Source organism: Carassius auratus, chromosome 40 (assembly GCF_003368295.1).
Source record: "Carassius auratus strain Wakin chromosome 40, ASM336829v1, whole genome shotgun sequence".
NCBI classification, from domain to species: Eukaryota; Metazoa; Chordata; class Actinopteri; order Cypriniformes; family Cyprinidae; genus Carassius; species Carassius auratus.
The window spans coordinates 8915690-8936360 of record NC_039282.1 but is presented as its reverse complement, the minus strand read 5'-3'; the positions used below and the strand labels follow the sequence as shown (position 1 = coordinate 8936360).

The window sequence follows — 20671 nt, the reverse complement described above, 5'->3', positions numbered from 1 at the left end:
TCTACCTAACTTAAAATTATAACAGTTCCTTACTTCAGTGTGTTACAAACATAATTTTGGTGTCTTTGGAAAGAAAACCCTTTGGGCTTTACTTTTTATCAACCAGATTTGATAATGCTCGAAACATGAAAAGTTATAGACACCTGAAGTGCCTTTTATTTATTTATTTTTTATATTTTTTTTTTACCACACTTAAAATCATAAAATCGTACATAAAATCAGCCCTGGAGCAATCTAGAGAAGTAATGGGTTGAAAATCACATGTCTCATGAGTTTCTATTTCAAATCTGAATAAGATATCATGAAAAATCAAACTCCTGCAAATATTTTTGTAAATATAACTGTATTGAAGGCTTCTACAAACTATTTAGTCATCAAATATACCACTGCATAGTTTTTTTTCTTCAATTATAAAACACTAGACAGAAACTTAGACATCATATAAGTGATTTATTTGAGCACTAGAAAGATACAATAAGAATAGTTTGAGTAAGAAAAATAATAATAATAAAAATAAAAAAAAGATTTAACTTTGTTTGCCCATTCCAGAAAATCCTGAGATTGCTAGAAATAAAGCATTTACAATGAATTACAATGCAAATAAGTGCTGATGGCCACTTATACAGATGGTAATAACACAAATGCACCATAAATTAAATAATACACTCTCTCTATTCATATAGACTTGCTCACTTTGATAGCCGTGATTATACAGTAATAGCGAGCTGATTTGCGCTTAAACATGTGGTAATCATGCAGATACATTCACATTCAACATAAAACATACTCCCACATAAATAAAAACTGTAAAAAAATAAAACAAACCATTTTCATTGTTCATGTTTTGATGTGTACTGTTTACACAAATGTAGCAAATACAGTCTTTATAAGTTTTTGATTGAAAAATAGATCTGTCATCGATGCTTGAGGCTTAGATCTTTATAATGATATATAGTTTGTCAAGATTAAAATTGTCCCATTTCATTTAATCTATTTGTAAACATGCGAGTTGAGGGTTGTTGAGGACGCAGGCGTCGGGGTGCAGGTTGACAGGTTTTTTAAGCTAAAGTGTGTGGTTTTTTTTGTGTGCCAAAAATAAATAGGCTTTCAAATAGGTTTCCTAGAACACTCCCCCTTTTTGTCATTGGTTAGCAGAATATGTAGTCCCACCCCCAACTTTGTCGCATCATATCTGTTACTGTTATAATGTGTTTAAAGAGAACTTAAAATGAAAATGTTATTGTTAATCACTTACCCAATCACTAATACACTCACTTATAAAGAAGTTATTTTTGTTTTATTCACATACAAAAAGTATTGTTGTCACTTCATAATGTTACGGTTTAACCACTGATGGCAGATGGACTATTCTGACGATGTCTTTCATACTTTTCTGGACCTTGACATTGTATTATACTCGGCAGTCTATGGGATAGTCAAAAGCCTCCTGGTTTTCATCCAAAATATATTAAATTGTGTTCTGAAGACAAACAAAGCTTTTACAGGTTTGGAACAAAATTCGGTTAGGAATTGATGACAAAATATTCATTTTGGGGTGGAGTATCCCTTTAAATGCTATGTTGTCTAATCGTAATTTATAATAATTTACCTAATTATATAACACCTCATCCTCATCCCATCTGTTTAGCTTTTATTGTTGCAGCCGTGCTCTTTCAGTCATTCAGATAGTTTGATAAAGACCAACACTTTGTTTGTCAGTCCTTGTGGTGTAGCAACAGGTGTAACTCAACACACTAGGCACATTTATCTGTGTGTGCGTTTGTCCACTCCATGTCAGTCGAGGGTTCTGGCATTTTAGCATTTTCTTGAGCTTCTATGACATTTCTGGATGTGTGGTGTACAAATGTGTGCTCACTTAGTGCTGGGCTGGTGCCGGGCCTCCTTGGCGAGAAACAGCTCGTCAGCGGCTGATTGAGGATGGATGGATGGATGGAGAGATTTGTCAGGCATGGCTTTACTGAGCTGAATAACCTTTTACCTATAATAAACTCGCCCTTTCCCAGGTAATGACCTGTCTGTGTCTGTCCGGACTGAAGGAGGCCAGTCTTTTAACCTTTCATCAGAGTGTTACTCAGCCCAGCTGTATTCCCCCTTCTTCCTTTCATCCATCACTCATCCTGGCCTTCTTTAGCTCGTCTGCTCTCAGAACAAATTGCTTATCTCCTTTTTTTTTCTCCATCTCATTTATTGCTCATTTCTTCCCAGCTGAGCCATATTCATATAATTTCACAATTTCTTAAAAGAGAGTGTGAATTCTAAGTAGGGCACATCCTGAGCTCACAAGTTGCCTCAAGAGAGAATAGAAAAAAATATATATTTTTTTTTTTTCGGTCCCAAGTTCCCAACATGTTGAGGCTTGCCCTGCAAATGTTGTTGTACTTGTCTCTCAACCCCCCCCCCAAAAATATGAAATGATAATGATATAAAATATTTTTTTACTTTGTGTCAGAATTTTCATATTATATATTTTTTCTTGTATTATTTAATAGATTTTTCATTTCAGCTTAAAATATATATGTATATACATTTTTTTTACAGAACTTTATGCAAAAAAAATATTGCAATAATAGCTGAAAGCTGTATATTCCTGTAAATCCATGTCATGTAACATAACATAAATTCATAAACACTGTTTTGCTGAAAAATTTACGCGTGATTCAAAACACTTATTACAACACATAAATTACTTCAAAGTATTTTAACTGATGCTCAGAAGACTATCACAGTAATTTTTACAAATTGCACTGCACTACCTGTGTTATATGTAGTTAATCAGATGTATAACCTTACTTTGACAGTATATTTAAGCAAGCAGAACTTGATGAACAAAAATGCTCAGTACCTCACAAATGTAAGAACGCATCACTGGTCAAATGTGTCTGAAACTGGCCAGAAGCTCTAAAGATGGAGGAAATGCCATGTTTAGATGAAATGGATATGGATGTAATTGATTATACTGCAGTGATCCAGCATATTTTAATAATTCATACAGCAGATTGTAGGCCACATGTATTTCAGTACTAATGAGGTGAGGCCAGAAATTTGGTATTTGTCATGTTAAATGGTACAAATACTCAAATATTAGCTTGATTTAAAATATCTTATAATTAGTGTAACAGAGTCAGAAGTTGAAAGCATCGGTTGATTAAAAAAATTAGATGAGACGTTGCTAGTCTTTTTGATGGACTAGAAATTGTGTTATGTTTCATGCTCGTTTATTGACTGATGAAAAGCCTCCTAGCTGGATAGGTCACACTTGTATGACATCATTATTACCTGATAGGCATGTAAAATGGTGATAATTGGAAATTTCACTGTCCCTTTTTTTCCTTTGAACAATTGTTAGGCTGTATAATACATGTAACAGATCCAATTTTAGGTCATCTGTCTGTTTCCAAGACAACAGCGCAGCATATCTAAGCATGATGTTGGTGTAAAATGAGGGAGAAGAAAAAATAATCACATTCTTTAGACATTTCTAATGTTATTAAGTTCATCAACCACATAATTTAAAGAGTTTGAATGATTTAAATATAATCATAAGCACAAAAAGCATGATTTCATTAGACTGGTACAGTATCGGCTTATGGGTTGTTATTCTATTCTCTGAAAATAATAGCTTAGCATCATACCAAAAAAGTTAAATTATCCTAAATAATATACAAACTATCTGACAATATGTTGTTATTTAGAATAGAATATCTCTTTTTAGCAGCCTGTTTGGCTATTTTTTAAAATATCAAATATCCAGGTAAAGTTAATTTGTCATTTTCTTAGAAAAGTGTTTTTATTCAAGATAAGATAAATATCTCTAGGAATGAGCATATGTAGTTAACTGCTTTGCATGTTATTAGTAATATGTAGTCTTTTATTGAATAACTATCATTTAATTGAATTTAGCAGTGCAGATATGGTTGTATGGCTGTGTCTAAAGGTCAGTGGTCTTAATAAGGGGTAACGTATTGATTTTTCTTGGATTAAGACATTGTTAGGGAATCAACATCCATGGTAAACCACGCTTTCACGTGGTCCATGCACCTATTATCATCTCTCTGTTGTTCTATGCACATTCATTTCACACTGATTTAATGCACTCCTCCTTCACAGCATTTAACTGCACATGCATTTCCACCTTGAGAGACGCCTTTTTGTTTTGCCCTGTTCGAGCTCTCTCGGAAAAAAAATGACAAGCAAGTTATGGCAGCGGTAAATTTTTTTAGATTGTCTAAAACTTTGCCATCTTAGCATTTATGCTTCATTCCAACTTTGCCAGCTGATAAGAGTGATTTCCTTATGTTCAACAGTTTTTCCACAGAGACAATGGAGATTTTTGGGCTTGTGTTCAACCTCGGTAACCTGACCTATGCATTTTCAATGCAGTTTTTTGGGCTGAATTTCATTTTTGTAACTGGTGGCTCATAATGAAGCATGACATTTGTGTTTTGGCATTGTGAAGATGTGAGACAGAGGCCAATAGCATGTCTCACACCAAATGCATTAGAGTTGGCAACCGCTTTCTAAAGTTTTGTCCTGTGGTTTCCTAAAATAATTAGCTGCTATAGTAGTACTCGGTTGTTTCTGTAATATAGCTGAGTACAAGGTAAAGTTCTGCAAATTTATCTAAAAAAGTATTTTAATTGGTTAAAGCCCTCCTATTTGATGAGCAAATTAACTTGCCTATTGTTTAAAGGAAGACATCTTTAAATTAAATGTTTGTATTTAATTATTTATAAAAAAAAAAAGTATTAATTAATTTAATCCATACAGACATTTTCTTTCTTTATATTCTGAGTCCCATGTAAATATGTTTTTTAAAGCTATGCATTTTTTGTTTTGTTTTTGGAATTATTTAAAAAAAAAAAAAAAAAATGGTTAACTGTATAACATTTCTTAATTGTTTCATAGTAGGCCAACATTTGTTAAATCTTTGTGGGATAATGGATTTAAAAGCAGTTTTCTCATTTAGTACCTATAAATCTGGATTTCTGCATTTTTTGTTTGTTTATTTTTTATTTTATAGGCTTTATTTAATTTTGATACATCTCTAGTTTATATTTTGCACATCAGACTGCCTGCATCACCAGACTAATATATAGGAGGCCAGAGCAGCTATCATTCATATTGTATTATATTGCACTGACTGGACTCTCTGTCTTTGACCTGCAGTGGCCTTGCAGTTGCCTGAGGGTCTGCCGATGTTTGCATGTGTGATCTCTGATATCATTGAGAGGTAGGTACCGCACACACTCGTGCAGCACTCCTCAGGACTGTGGTCCAGCCTGGGTGGATGTCCTTGGTTAACCAGGAAGAGCATTTGAGCCTGCAGAAGACCTCTGTGCATATTAAAATATTCTCTGCTTATCATCACTCCCTGCTGTAGCTATATTTGGGGCTCAGCAGAAAACTAGACACAACTGCAGACAGAAGCTAGCTATCACAGTCTCGCTAACGGCATGAAGTGGACAAAACCGTTGTTCTTCTCAATTACATCATTATCTCCACAGAGCACGCAGTGTACGAAAGTACAAATTATGCTCCAGTGTAGGTAAAGAACAAGTCTGGCCACACCTCCCACTTCGATCGAGTGTAATGCTAATGCTAATGAACACTAGGAGCTCTGCTTAATCACAAACAATGTGCTGTGACAACCAAAAGATGTTTATGGTCGCAGGGCACGTGGCGTCCACAGGTGTAAAAGTAAATCGGACATTTCCACTTCTCTAAAGCAAAGTTAAGATTGATGTCTAGATTTCAAGTGAATATTGACATAGATTTGGTCTGTTTCTTACACAAAGCTAGTAAGCTACTTCAGAACATGAGTCATAATGGCCATTTTTATGATACTTTTATGGTCCCGTTGCATCTTTATTAAAGCTTGAAAAGAACTGTTCCATTAAGAGCCTTTCCTCCTTTTATACTAAACACTGCATTTCTCTTCCACCATCTCCTGGGATGAATGTTCCACCTGTTTCTTTAAAGTATGTTCCCATTTTCCTCCGAATAAGCAGAGTCCTCTTCCGGATGTCTGCTCAATACTAATGAGGGACATTCTCAGCCGTGGAGAGATGGGTGAGTGTTTCCATTGAGGGATATGTTTAGCCTCGGGAACCGCACTCAAAGTGTCACATTCCCAGAGGATTAATCTGTATTATGAATACATTATGGGACTGTAATGGCTCCATCCCACTCAGGGCGGCTGGTTTGATTTGGAGGTGAGCATAGAGTCAGTGAGTTTTAGCAAACGGCTTTGGATATTTTGATTGGGTCCTGTGAAAGTCTTGCTGTTTGATGACTCTCCTGGTTAACACCACAAATCCCTCCGTTTGATGTAGTTCTGCTGTCATCTACATCCTGTATTCATCAATACATTGTTCTTCTGGCAACATGTTCAGTGTTAATCTTGATGAAAATAATAATTAACAAGGGTTTCTTCAAAGATAATGATGGCAAGATTTCATTTTTATTTAAAACGTACTGTAAAAAAAACAGTACGTTTTTAGTCTTTAGTGTCACTCGATGCCCTTAAATGCTGTTTTGCTGCTTAAGAATCTTATTATAATCAAGGTTGATGACATGGTGAAATATTGACTATATTAAAAAGGCATTTTATAAAAAAAAAAAAAAAAAAAAAATTCAGTCAAGAATGAACAATGACCTTTCCTGATCTCTTTTTTTCCTATTAATCTTTCCACCTTTTCTATTTCGTATATTCTTCAACATATTGTTAATCAGTACAATGGTATTCCCATAAATATAGTGTCAGATAAACTTTAGTAATATCATGGTGCAAGGGGTTTGTCCCCTCTCTCACTGTCTCTGTGTCCTCTTAAATGTGAGAGAAGTGCTTTGAGTGTGTGCCATATAATGTGTACTTTACCCTCCTTATCAGATGTCCAGATAGTGCTCTCTGCTAAAGAGCTGCCTCTTTTTCATCATAGCAGGGCTTAGCATCACAAATGTCCAGACGCTCAGTAATCCAATGAAACCAGTCAGTGTTTAATGAGAGCAATTAATGTCCATTAATTAACTTTGCGAAAGCCCCCGTCCCCTCCTAACATCCGCCACAGCTTTCCATCCCTCTTCTGCATGTTCCCGCAACCACATCTTTGGATTTTTGCCAGCAGGATTTCTTCGATCTGCAGTTTCTCTGAGGGCCTTTAGCTTGGCTTGCATAGAGCATTTATTCCTCGTTGGTATTTGGGGCACCAGCTGTTTAGGCGTAAAGCACACAAATGCTCATCATTAGACTTTGGGGCTGTTCTGTATGTTGCTTAATGATGGGATGAAAAATTAGGTTAATATTTATTAATCATTATACATTTTTCAGGCTTCTTTGTTGAATACAAAAGTTGTAATCTGTATTCCCCGGGATCATGTTGGCCTAAACAAATCAAACAGTGCCAGATGTTTTTTTGTGTATATTGTGACTCCAGATTATATTTGTTCAGGGTCATGCTGAACGGGAAAGGATTTCTTGTTACATGACATCAAAGAGAGCAAAAGTGCACAACTCCCAAACATGAGACAAAACAAAGATCATATTAGACTGAGACTAAGAAACAGTCTACTAGAACAGTCTTCATAGGACTGAGAAGCACACTAGAGATTGGAGACTGCACAGGATGTGACCGTCATGTGATCTATGATAGACTGAGCTCCATGTCAGTATGCGGAAAAGAGGTTGTATAAATCGTCAGAATATAAGCTGATTAAACATGATGAGGTTTTAAGCTCTAATGAGAGGAAGCTGCTATGTATTACAGAAAAAGCTGCAGTTTATTCACACACAGAGGCACAATCTCACAGTCAGCCCCACTTCCACAATTTCTATCCAGATTTGACACGCACTAAATTTTGGTATTCTCACACAGTGTCCTTGCATTTCCTCAAATGCAGCTAAAAACACCTACACAAGGTAAAGGTGCATATACCTTCTTAGAGGTTGACTCCCACACACTTCGTGCTATAATTGATTTAGTCTACAGTAAAACAATCCGCGTAACTGTGCCACAACAGTTGGGTAGCAATTGATGAGCCAAAACTTGCTTTTTGTTTGACATGCATTTGTTTGATTTAGTTCTAATCTCCAAGTAGTCACTACATAGGGCAAACTGTCTCCATAGAATATGGTGTTAACAGAAAATGGTGTTAAATAAAAAATCACTAAGCACTATAGTAGCGAGTTTAGAAGAACATATTTTTCTGGTGTTCAACTTGATTGAGTTTCTTGAGTTCTTGCTTGTTAAGAGACACTGCAACAAACCTTGAGAGCTGAGCATACGTCAGTCTGACTTTGATGCACCGACAGCCGATTCGAAAAGCGTGAAAGGATCTCATGTGAACCCCACTGAACATGTTCGCTGCACTGGGCCAAGACTCCTGCAGTTTTTGTCATGTTTGAGGCCCATAAGGAGTGTGGAAATACCTCCTGTGCTGTCTGTCACTAAGTGTTATGTTCTTGATAATGCCACCTTCACAGCTTAGACATCTCAGAATAGCAACAGGCTTTTCATTGAGTTCTCTGTTTAAAGGTCTAGGCTTTTTATTGTATTGATCGTAGCTCATAATGTTTCATAAAAATGCTGGGATATTGTCGCAATTGTAGCCATGCAAGGTCATGTCTGCCAGCCAATTGGGGCTGGCGTAATGGAATTGCGGAATATGCGGAAGGGGCGTATCCCATAGTGAGACACTGAAACGTAAGCTTGAATTTTACAGTACTTTTTGTAGCTTGAGAGCTGAGATCAACATCTTTGGTATTCACCTAAATATATCTTATTGTGCTCTATGAAAGACCAAAAAAGTTTGGATTAATGTGAGGGTGAAGACATATTTTAGAGTGAACTCTTCCTTTTAAAAGTCTGTGAATCATTCCCATCAACACAGTATGCTCCTGCGGCCAGTCATCGTGAATGGAGACAGATAACTCCTCGCACTCCTTATCCAACAATGTTATGATTTTCACTCCACCGTTAGAGCCTCCTGTCTAATGCCTGGCCCAATTTTCACTTTCTTTGATTCATATCTCCAGGCTGCGGCCCACGGCCCCTGTAGGGGAAATGTCAAAGTTAGTGTATAGCAAAGATCCTGGCATGGGGCCGACAATCCCCATTGCCGACTCACACTGCACAGCTGAGATGTAGGTGGCAGGAGCAGAGCTATGATTTTGTGTGTGTGTGTGTGTGTATTTGTGAGTCCCAGCTGTCTGTCTTCCTCAGTTCTTATATAAGGAGCTCGTACTGGGAGGAGAGATCACCAGGCCCGCAGCCACTGGAAGAACAAGCCAATTCTCTCTGTCCCTTTTCTCGCTTTCATTCGCAGTGTCTTTCTTGCTCGGTCTGTGTCGATGACTAATGAGCTGCCGTGCCATTCTGTGTAATGAGTTACCTGCCTACACACCCAGTGTGTTGCCTTGTCTCATTGGCATGAAGTGCTGCGGGGGAAAGGGTGAAGAAAATAGAGAGGGATATGGAGTGGATGGACGACTAGTTGAGTAGTTGATGTTGAGGAGTTCTCAGGGCTCAGTGTGAGAGAGTTTCAGGCCATCTAGATGTTATTTTTTAGGTTTAATGTTTTAGCTGTAGTGCTTTAAAGGAGATTAATTCAGAACAGCAACTTCTCTGAGAGCCTGCTGTGTTCGAACTATAAAAATGGCTTGTGTAACAATTTTACTGCCTTGAACCGTTCAATTCGAGATTGACAGACTGGGTAGCGTGTTCTTGTTTTTATATTAAATCTGAAACCATTTTATTTGGTAAAAGTCCATCAGTTAGACCCATTCAAGGGATGCACTTTATTTTGTATGTGATTGTATTTATTTATTTGTTACCCTTAATGGACAGATTCCTTAAGGGCAGCTTACATTTTGTTGCTTTTAATCCATGTCTGTTAGCATTGAGGTCAACAATAATGTTCCTTTAAAAGTTGGCTGACCAAAAAAACACATTACATTCTGACTAAATGGACCGAAAATATTGACAACTCCCACTTTGCTTATTTTATGAACTGAAACCCAAACATAAAATTGTATTACTCAAAATATCAAACTAATTGGCATTTATTTCAGAGAAATAACACAACATGTGACAAAATTAGGCTTCAAATAATAAAATATTAACAGTAATGTGTTTTCTTATACATTTCTTAACATTTCAGGTTGTATAAATTAACATTAGTGTGTTATGAACATATATTAACAAAATATAGTATATTAATAACTAATATATATTTATAATTATTAACATAAAAAATACTTAAATAAATTTATATATATATATATATATATATATATATATATATATATATATATATATATATATATATATATATATATATATATTATCTGTATTACATTATCATTAAAAAGGTTGGGGTCAGTAAGTGTTTGTTTTTTTTTGTTGTTGTTTTTTTTTAATGAATTTCAGCCCTTCAATTCATCTAGGATCCAAAGTAAATTGATCAAAACTGATATATTAAAGGCATTTATGAAGTTACAACAAATTTCTTTCAAATAAATGCTGTTGTTTTGAGCTTCTATTCATCAAACAATCCTGTCAGTTTCCATGAAATATAAAGTTAGGCACAATTGTTGCCAAATGTCGTCAACGTTCATAAAAATAAGACTTGCTTCTTTTAGAGACTAGTTTAAAAAAAACATGGTGATACTGAGCCCAAGCCTTTGAACCATAGTGTATGGAAACTAACCTATACTAATATTTAAAATTAAGCCAAAGTATTTAGATTCTCTAGGTTGTCAGACTTAAAGGTGAAAAGTTATTGTGAAAAATGGTTAAGAAAAGTGTTAGTTTTGACATAAGCTCTAGAATAATTTGTTTGCAAATGCTACTTGGTTTGATTTTTTGTATCAAATGCAATGACATTTAGAGATTTGTGACCAAAATTGTCCAGAAAATTTTTGGGGGCCACTTAATTTGTAGATAAGAAGGAACACACTAAGAATTCGAGGCTACCAGCTCTTTTTGTTGTTGTTTAATAGCTTTAAAATCATATGTAGAATTTCTTTCAGCCATTTTAGAAATGAGTTTAAACCAGATGGCCAGCAGTCATCTGCTTTCAGTTTTGATTTGAAGGATGTGTGATTTCTCGAAGACCTTTCGTCCGAGATTCTCTGCAGTCACAGTCACTTTTACAGATGGCCATAACAGCGCTTACAGATGTTAGCGGGGAAGCTGTCATGTCATTTTCGGCTGAAAGATTTTTCTCTGTAAACTTTCCTCAATTCCTTTTGCTGTCCACTCTGTTGGGTCTATGAAAGGAGGCCATAGCAGGTGGGCAAATTGTTTTATACACTTTTTTTCGAGTACCTGGAATGGAGCCTTTTAGATCCATGCTGTGAATATCACGCTGAGGTCCAAAGAGGAGAACCTGCACCTGCAGCTTGCACCTGAACATCACGTTACCTCCAGCAAGTCCCAGGGAAGCTCTGTCTACTGAAGTGTACATATTCTAAATAAAGCCTCAAGTGGGACGGCATCTGACTGCGATCACAGTTCTGTCAAAGAAACTCAGGATCTGTCATAATAAAGATAAAAAAACTGGACTGCACTGACTAAGTGTTGGTAGCAATCAGGTATAAGTCACCAGAATCGATATAGGTTGAAGAAAAACAGCTAAAATAATAAGGCCAGAAACCTGGAGAAAAAGTTTGATTTGATCAGTCTTGTCAATATGGCAAATTGCACCTCGTTGGGTTCCAGAGCCATTGTGACGGTTTGTTAGGAATTTCATAAGCTGTTTGCTTGACATGAATCCAGGAGAGAGACTGACTCTATGCGAAGTTTGTCAACACATAGGTCTTGTTATTTAGTGTGTGTGAGAATTTACGTGCTTATGAAATATAAAGGTGCTGTGTAGTCTTCAGACCTAGCTATTTAGATATGGAGAACGCCTCACTGGCATGGTCCTCGGTGTGGGGTTTTATTATTTATGAATCTTGTTCCCTTGCACAGCAGTGTTGCAGAGTATGGTTGCAGATTTAGTCCAATTTGTGTTGCTTAACATATTGTATATGTATAATTTGCAGGGAGAAAAGAAACGCCTGTTGAAAACTTTGGGATCAGTAAGCATTAATATACAGTATATATGTGTGTGTGTGCGTGTGTGTGTGTGTGTGTTTAAGTGTGCATTAAAACTGATTAGTCAATTGGGACATTCTGAGGTATGATATCTAGAAGCTGACCCATATGGTTTTTTTGGGGGTGGGCGATACCGATATTAGGGAGTAAAAAAAGACAGATACCAATATATTGTGACAGGTTCATACAGGTTGATGATATTGGCTAAACAATATATCGGTCGGACTCTAATGTTGTCCCTCGATAACAACCAGTAAAAGCTGATAAACAGGCTCATCCAGGTAACTGCAGCTGGCGCTGTACTGGCAGAAACTGTTTTTTCTTTGTGAAAACTTTGCATTTGTTAAGTGTGGCGAGTGGGGCGGGGCCGAGAGGCGTGGGAACGAGGAGTGAGGCCAGGTGTAGTGATTGGAGATGAGCTACACCTGAGCCCCACCGCTATATCGAGTCCCACGTAGGAGATGGAAGGATATAAAACTGGAGCGACGACCGTGAAGGACGAGAGAGGACCAGGCCTGGGACATTATTTTATGTTTTGGCTTTTATTTGTGCGCACCAGTCGTCCGTGAGGGGCTGGTGCGCCGTTTTGTATTTATTTATGAATTATTAAAATGCTTTTTGATTGTGCGCCGGTTCCCGCCTCCTTCTTCCCGATGAATATGGAGATTTGTTTGTTACATTAAGCTAATAAAATAATAAAACTTGATAAAAAATTGTGTACAATTATTTAATTATTTCATCCTGTTATTGCGGACTTACTCTCTTGTTTCTTACAAACACAGCTGCTGCCATTTTGCTATGATTGTTTTGTACGCTATAATGGATTGTAAAATAACTAACAAACTGGTAAGATTTTAAAATATTTTGGTCTTAAATCTTTTATCGCCCCATTATTATTTATGTGGTAAAATGTTGAGACTGCACCATATCCCTTACATGTCTGTCTAGTTTGAACTTGCCGCTTACTTATGGGATGAAATTAGACTACAATGTACCAACGAATATATGCACAATTATCCATGAACTTGAAACATTTTGCAAATGTATCTTACTATCCACAACCAAATGTCTGTCAACTTGTGTCTGTGAAATTCAGAGATGTATAGTAACGAAGTAGAACTACTTCACTACTGTACTTAAGTACTAAATGGCGGTATCTGTACTTTACTAGAGTATTATTATTTTCCCCTACTTTCACTTTTACTTCAGTACATATTTTCGATGAGTTTAATACTTTTACTCCGTTATTTTTGTTATGTGCTGCATCGTTACTCGTTACCCACATTACCACTGCCAGAACTGTAGATGGCAGGTTTGATGAAGCTGGCACATCATTGAGTGAATCAAGCGATTAAGAAGACTGCGCGTGCTGACTGAACTGCTGTGAAGAGAGATATGAACACCGAGCCGAGCCAGATAATGACTCGTTCACGAGTCAAGAACCGGTTGCATCGGTTTCCGTATCACCAGTAGTTCTTTATGACAGTTCAATTCAATAAACCGGTTGAAGAAAACAGTTCACCGGTTCTTTTGCGCTCGACGTAATGACGTCATTGGCAATGATTGCAAGCCTTCGGTTTACCTGGGCTCATAACATTAGCACAGAATCAGTTCAGAATCAATCACCAAAAGAATCAGTCGGTTTGCTTCACGCTGAATCACACATGCGCAGTATCATCAACTCGGTTCTCGAATCTGACACGAATTCGTAAACGGTTCTTGACTCGTGAACGAGTCAGTCTGTTGTTCATTATCTGGCTCGGCTCGGCGTTCATCTTCAGTTCTCTCTTCACATCAGTTCAGTCAGTGTACTGTTTGAGTAAATGAATTACTCCGGGATATTGGCCTGTTTGAACTCAGAGGCAGTGTCAGCCACATTAAAAAGGTTAACAGCTTAAGTCACTTGTGGATTAATGCGTATTGGAGACGCGAACTGTTTAAAACGATTCAGTTCGATTTGGTGAACTGTTTCAAAAAGATCCGGTTACATCTAATGATTCGTTCACGAACCGAATATCACAAACTGCTTTGTTTTGAACTGTCTAACAACAGACACGGAAGAGAAGACAATGCTGAATAAAGTCGTAGTTTTTGCTATTTTTTATATTTAACTAACCATCTTATGTCACATGGACTACTTTGAAGATGTTTTTCTTACCTTTCTGGACATGGACAGTATACCGTACACACAGCTTCAATCGAGGGACTGAGAGCTCTCAGACTAAATCTAAAATATCTTAAACTGTGTTCCAAAAATAAACGGAGGTCTCACATGTTTGAAACAACATGAGGGTAAGTTATTAATGACATAATTTTGCAAATTGGGCGAAATAACCCTTTAATCTGTTTTTTGTTTACAAAAAGTTACAGTCAAAGGAATTGTGATTGTCCTTTAGGTTAATCATTTGAAATAGTAAAAACTATATGTTCAAACTTTTGACTACTTTCTTTAATAACTACATAACACAATACTTGTACTTTTACTTTCAGTACTTGAGTAGTAAATTTTAAAATAGACTACTTGCAATACTTAAGTACAAAAAATGTTGAATACTTTAGTACTTCTACTTAAGTGTGGTGCTTTTAGAGCACTTCAACTTCTACTCAAGTCACTTTTTTGATAGAGCACTTGTACTTTTACTCAAGTATGGGTCTCTAGTACTTTATACATCTCTGGTGAAATTCAGAATTTAGCATGAATGTGCTAGCGTGCCTACGTCAGACTTCGTACTCCCGCTCAATTTCAGTTCGCGTCTGTACTCAGTCTGAGATAGCAAACCATCTCCAGTTTTCCTCTGAAGCAAAGTGAAGTAGCAGATTTTGATATTACCAGGCTATGAATGTGCTGCGTTTTGTACAAATATAAACATGTTTGTGAAAACAGATGTTTTCTTTTGCATTAGTGTATCAGAATTTGTGCATGAATCAAAAAAGGTGTGCATTTGTTGATCGAATGGCAAGTATGCATTCATTGACAATTTTCTGAGTCAATTCTATTTGATTCAGTTGGATTTTGAGACTATTTTATTATTTTGTTTTCGGCATTTCACAACCCACACACAAACAACTACCAATTAATAACACCCCAAATTTACTGTAACTGTAACTCACTCTGGTAGTGGGGTCATCTGTAACAACAGCACTCTTCGTAATTTACACAGTTAAGGAATAATATGCAGATTTAAATTTTTTACTTTCGTTTATAACAGATAAATGTGGAAAAAATGGTAATATAGATTTGAGTTAAAAATAAATGAGATGCAGATGGCAAAGCAAAAAGTGTTCCAACCATCCTAGTGTTTTTTTTTTTTTTACGTAGTTTTTCAGAGTACAAAATTGTTTCATGAAACCGCGTGGGCTCTTGGATCACCTTCTCTCCTCAAGGTTACAGTCTACTTAAACTTTCTTGCTAATCACATTCAATTTAATTGAGGAACAAATATCCAGACAAGTATATAACTATAATTTTCTTTACTGTTTGAGCCTTTGCAAATCAATTTGCATATTTTCCTCATCCACTTACCACCATGATCTCTGTGCCTGTGGTGCTTAACAACAAATGTCCTCATATTCACTTTCATGCTAATGATGTGAAATTATTTAGCAGGGCTTTAAAAGCAAAGTTGAGTGTTGATTTGCTTTGTTATAGAAAGAGACTTAACTTGGTTTCCTTGTGCTGTCCTCAGAAAACCCTACTCCACGTTAGCCTCACAGACTCGCTGGAGGTAATAGAGGTGCAGAGCTCACGAGACACCTCAAATCAAAGAACCGTGAGGAAACTCTCTGAGACTGAAGGGGGTGAGAAGGTGCCTCCGGTTTGGAATTGGATGTGTGGGCCAGTCGCTTCTATGCCCTTTAGCACTTACAGTCAGTCACTCTCTTGCTGACAAAGACAGACATTTTCTGAGTGAACATATATAAGGAAGCAAGATTTAAGACCTATTTACACCTTTACATTTTTATATGAGCCATAATCACACTAGACTTTAAGCACATGAAATTTCAGTGGTTGTAATATGATTTCTCCCTGTGTGTGTGTGTGTGTGTGTGTGTGTGTTTAACATTATTTGAACACATAATATATTTCAAAATGTTAAAATATGCAATCTACTCCACATTACTGCAGTGTGCAGTAATCTTGTATTGATCATGTCTGCATGTGATATGAATTCATAAGACAGAATGAGATGGTTAGAGAGAACTATCCTGTCACATGAATGGATGTCGATGGAACAAAAGTGTAATGTGACCACCTGTTCAATGAAAATGTAATTGTATTCTTACATTTTTGTAGTTATTTTTAAATCAAGATTTGTTCACAAGAGCCTTTAAAGTGTAAAAAATAGGGGGGAAATGTGTATTTAATGATGCTTGGGGGAGCACAGAGTACGAAGTAGTGACAAAATTAGAGGAATTTGTGAAAGATGTGGTAAAAGAGGGAACGAGAAGAAAGGAGCAAAATTATTTTACAGAACAGAGGAGTAAATGTGAATAGAAAGATAAATAGATTTCTTTGATCAGAATGACACGACTGACATACTAAGTGAAATGAAATGTAGATAAAGACAGTAATTTACTTCCACTGTGATAGAGCTTTGAAATCAGGTGGCTTAATGAATGAACTTGTACCTCATTATTTCTTTGATATCTCTGTATACAAGACTTCTCTGTAAAATCTTAAATCTTAAGCTATGCATTGTCATATCTATGTAATAAACACTCAAATGTGCATGGGGAAAAACAGTCTGAATGTACAAGTGCATTATATAAAGGGATGGCCATATCATTCCGAACCTGTGTGACCTGTATGATATGTCAATGGGGTCCAGTGTTACCACTCTTCAATATATAATCTTTTGTGTTCCACAGAGGAAAGAAAATCACACAGCTTTGGAACAACATGAAGGTGAACGAATTGCCAGTCGTGCAAACCTACCCTCAAATCTCACGGCTGACCTTTCAAGCTTTCCACCCACCACTGGACATATATTATCCCTTTCTTGCCTTTATGTCCAGCCACGATAAACCCCTCTCAGATAAACCCTGAAAATTCAGTTTACCTCATTTATAGTTCATCCTTCTATTCCCAAAAGAGCATTATAGATGCATATATGACCAGTTTGAGTTATCTTAGCTTGTGTGGGTGTACGTGTGAGAACCCCTATTTGCATGATGGCAAACCCTTTGGAGGAGCAACGGCTGAATGATCTTGTTTTTCAGTGGGTTACGGGATTATCCAACAGCATTAGAGAAAACATCTGTTTGCATGTTCTGGAAACAGGTTCTGTTTACTTTACTTGCGGCGCGACTCATTGCTCAACCAATCATTAGCAGAGACGCTGGTGCTACAGATGCTCTTTCATCTCTGTTTGTATAAGGTGTGTGGGTACGGAGACCTTTTGGTCTATCAGGACAGGGAGACTGCTTTTATACAAAAAAGGAAAAAAAATCCTCAGAGGCCGAAGTGGAGGATGTTTGATCTTCACAGTGTCGTACCCCCCTACTGGTTCTCTTTGTGCTGTTGTTGAAGCAAGGTTTTTTCCACAATTTTTTTGATAAGGTACTTTTTGTACTCTGTGTGTGAAAAGTATGGTTGGACTAACACGCATTTTGGTTGCATATAAAATCAGATTCTTAAATTGTAATCAAATTAATCTGACACCTTTGTTATTTGAGGAAGGCTTGAAAATGAAGACAAGACATTTATAAAGTGACTTTGTAAATACATTTATTGATGTATATATACAGCAGATTTTTGTCTTTTGTGTCTCAGTATTAACACTGTAGTACCCCATTATTAAGATTCCATAAGTTCCATTTAAAAAGTTTTAGTTCTCATAATATTTTTTATAGTTTACTATGAAAAAGTAAATTCTAATTTTATATATATATATTATTATATATATATAATTAGCATTTACTTTTTTTATCAATACAGAACTATAAATAAACAGCATTTGCTAATTTAAATAATTAATACCTTTTGCTGTTTAATTACTAAGGATATAGTGTGCAGGCTTTTAGTTTGGGGTCATTATGTATTTTTACCCAAAATAATAATTTTATTAAGCAAGAATTACATTACAACTTTTACCTTGTTGCCAAAAAAAATCTCAAATGAATGTTTTTCTTTTGAACTTTCTACTCCTCAAACAAACCTGAAAAAAATGTATCAGTTTCCACAAAAATATTCACCAGCAAAACTGTTTTCAACATTGATAATCATAAATAATAACATGTTTATTGAGCAACAAAACAGCATATTCATTTAAATTCTGAAGAAGGTTTTGTGACACTGAGGACTAAAGCAATGGCTGCTGAAAGTTCAGGTTTGCCATCACAGGAATAAATAACATTAAAAAAAACTAATATTCGGTATATTCAAATAAAACAGTTATTTTTAATTGTAATATTTTATAATATATTTCTATTATACTATATTTTTCATCAACTAAATGCAGCCTCGGTGAGTATAGTATCTTAACTACAAACTTTTGCACAGGAATATGCATAAATATAAAGATAACACTTTGTTTTCTTTTTATGTGCAAAATCATGGAACACTGATCTCTGCTATAAATAAATAATATAATGATTTTCCATTCTTAATGAAGATGTTTTTCATAATGTCTTCTTATTAATGTTTGGACAAAATAAACCAGCATTTCATACTTGTTGAGCATCAATGATAATTAATTCTGTCATGCAAAGTGCGCATATGACGTTTCTTAGTCATCCCTTCTGGATGTAATTTATAAATAAATTATAGAATGAGGCATAATGATTAAAATGTCACACATTGAGTTACTATGTTAAAGTCGATGAAAGAAACTACGGTTAAAATCAAACTGTACTGAACAGCAGCACATCGCCATTTAAATCAGTAAGAAAAAATGTGCAAAATGATGTACCGTGGTAAGTCTTGATTTGTTAATATAGAAAACCTTTACAGCATACAGCTCGTCTCCTTAACTCTGTCTTTCTCTATTTTCCCACTGCTGCTTTCATCTTATTCTTTTTGCTCCCTCACTAGATCATTCCTGTCTTCCTATCTCTCTAACTCAATTCGTTTAAAGAGGAAATAATGAGGCAGACCCTCTGTAGAGTTGCTCAGATATCAAGGGAAGAGCCTCTCCATCTTGGAGGTAATCTCTCCTCTCCCCGTGTACTCACGCCAGGCGCATCTGCCAGCAAGAGGAGGGATGAGGCCACGTGCCACACAGCCAAATGAAATATGAGGCATGAGCAGGTGCGGCATATAAATATTTCACAACCCTAACCTGATTTGTACTAGCACTGAGCCGGACTTGTGTGAGTGAGCATGAGCATTCAGGGATTTTACTGAAAGTGTTTTTTTGTTGTATGCATAAAGTGTGTGTTTGTATACCTTTAAGGCAAAGGGTTTACAGAATATTTTCAGCATTCAGCTAATTTTTTAAGACATTGCGGGGTAATTCAAAATACTTACTGTCATATACTCACAGTTAAGGATGCTAATAGGGATTAGAAGTGAGGAGAAAATAAAGTTTTAAAGCACGTCCGCCAAAACAGGGAGAGAGACATGTGGTGAAGTTTCTGGTCAGAGAAATAAGAGATTCCTGATGGAGCACAGTGGAATAATTCATGGGATATTGCTCATTAAATCAGGTGACCAGATCAGTGTCTGTTGTCGTTTTTACACACACAGAATTAAAAAAAATGCAAGAGCCCACAAGACTGCTGAGTGAAACCAGTGGTATTATAGTTGAATTAAAATGAAAACCAAATAATAATAAAAAATAATAAAAAGAATGTGATATGAAAAAAATGAGCCCTGTCAACACTATCAAAATCATTATCATAATTACATGTAGTACATATCTGTGGAACAAGTTGGTTACAGAAATATATATATTTTTTAATTAATAACTACTTGAGTAGAAAACAGGATGACTTTGAATAGCAAGGATGTATAGTTGTGTTAGGATGAGGTAAGCATGTCTTGCATTTGTATTCCTGGTTTGAGAGTGACTTCCTGCTTAAAGAGGAAGTTATGGACATAAAAAAATAAATAAAATGCCACTCCAAAATGTGCAGTTTTACTGTATTGGGGGGTCCAGAGGGTTCCAAAGGGGTCCGAAAACCAGTCAGTATCTGATGTGACCACCATTTGCCTCAGTGCAACACATCTCCTTCACATAGAGTTGATCAAGTTGTTGATTGTGGCCTGTGGAATGTTGGTCCACTCCTCTTCAATGGCTGTGTGAAGCTGGATATTGGCAGGAACTGGAAAACGCATATAAAACGTATATGCCGATCCAGAGCATCCCAAACATGCAATGGGTGACATGTCTGGTCGGTATGCTGCTCATGCAGTTTTCAGCTTCCAAGAATTGTGTACAGATCTTTGCAAAATGGGGGTGTGCATTATCATGCTGCAACATTAGGTGATGGTTGTGGATGAATGGCACAACAATGGGCCTCAGGATCTCGTCAGAGTATCTCTGTGCATTCAAAATGCCATCTATATAATGCACCTGTGTTCGTTGTCCATAACATACACCTGCCCATACCAT

At 36.3% G+C, this 20671-nt stretch overlaps 1 protein-coding gene across 1 annotated transcript in view; it reads left to right on the top strand.

Moving 5' to 3' along the window:
- Positions 1 to 20671, top strand: part of LOC113058909 (2-(3-amino-3-carboxypropyl)histidine synthase subunit 1-like) — a 45348-nt gene that overhangs the window by 6323 nt on the left and 18354 nt on the right. Inside the window, exon 3 of the mRNA XM_026227170.1 lies at positions 5188 to 5251. Within this exon, the coding sequence (XP_026082955.1) occupies positions 5188 to 5251 (64 nt within the window). The remainder of the gene's footprint in view (positions 1 to 5187; positions 5252 to 20671) is intronic.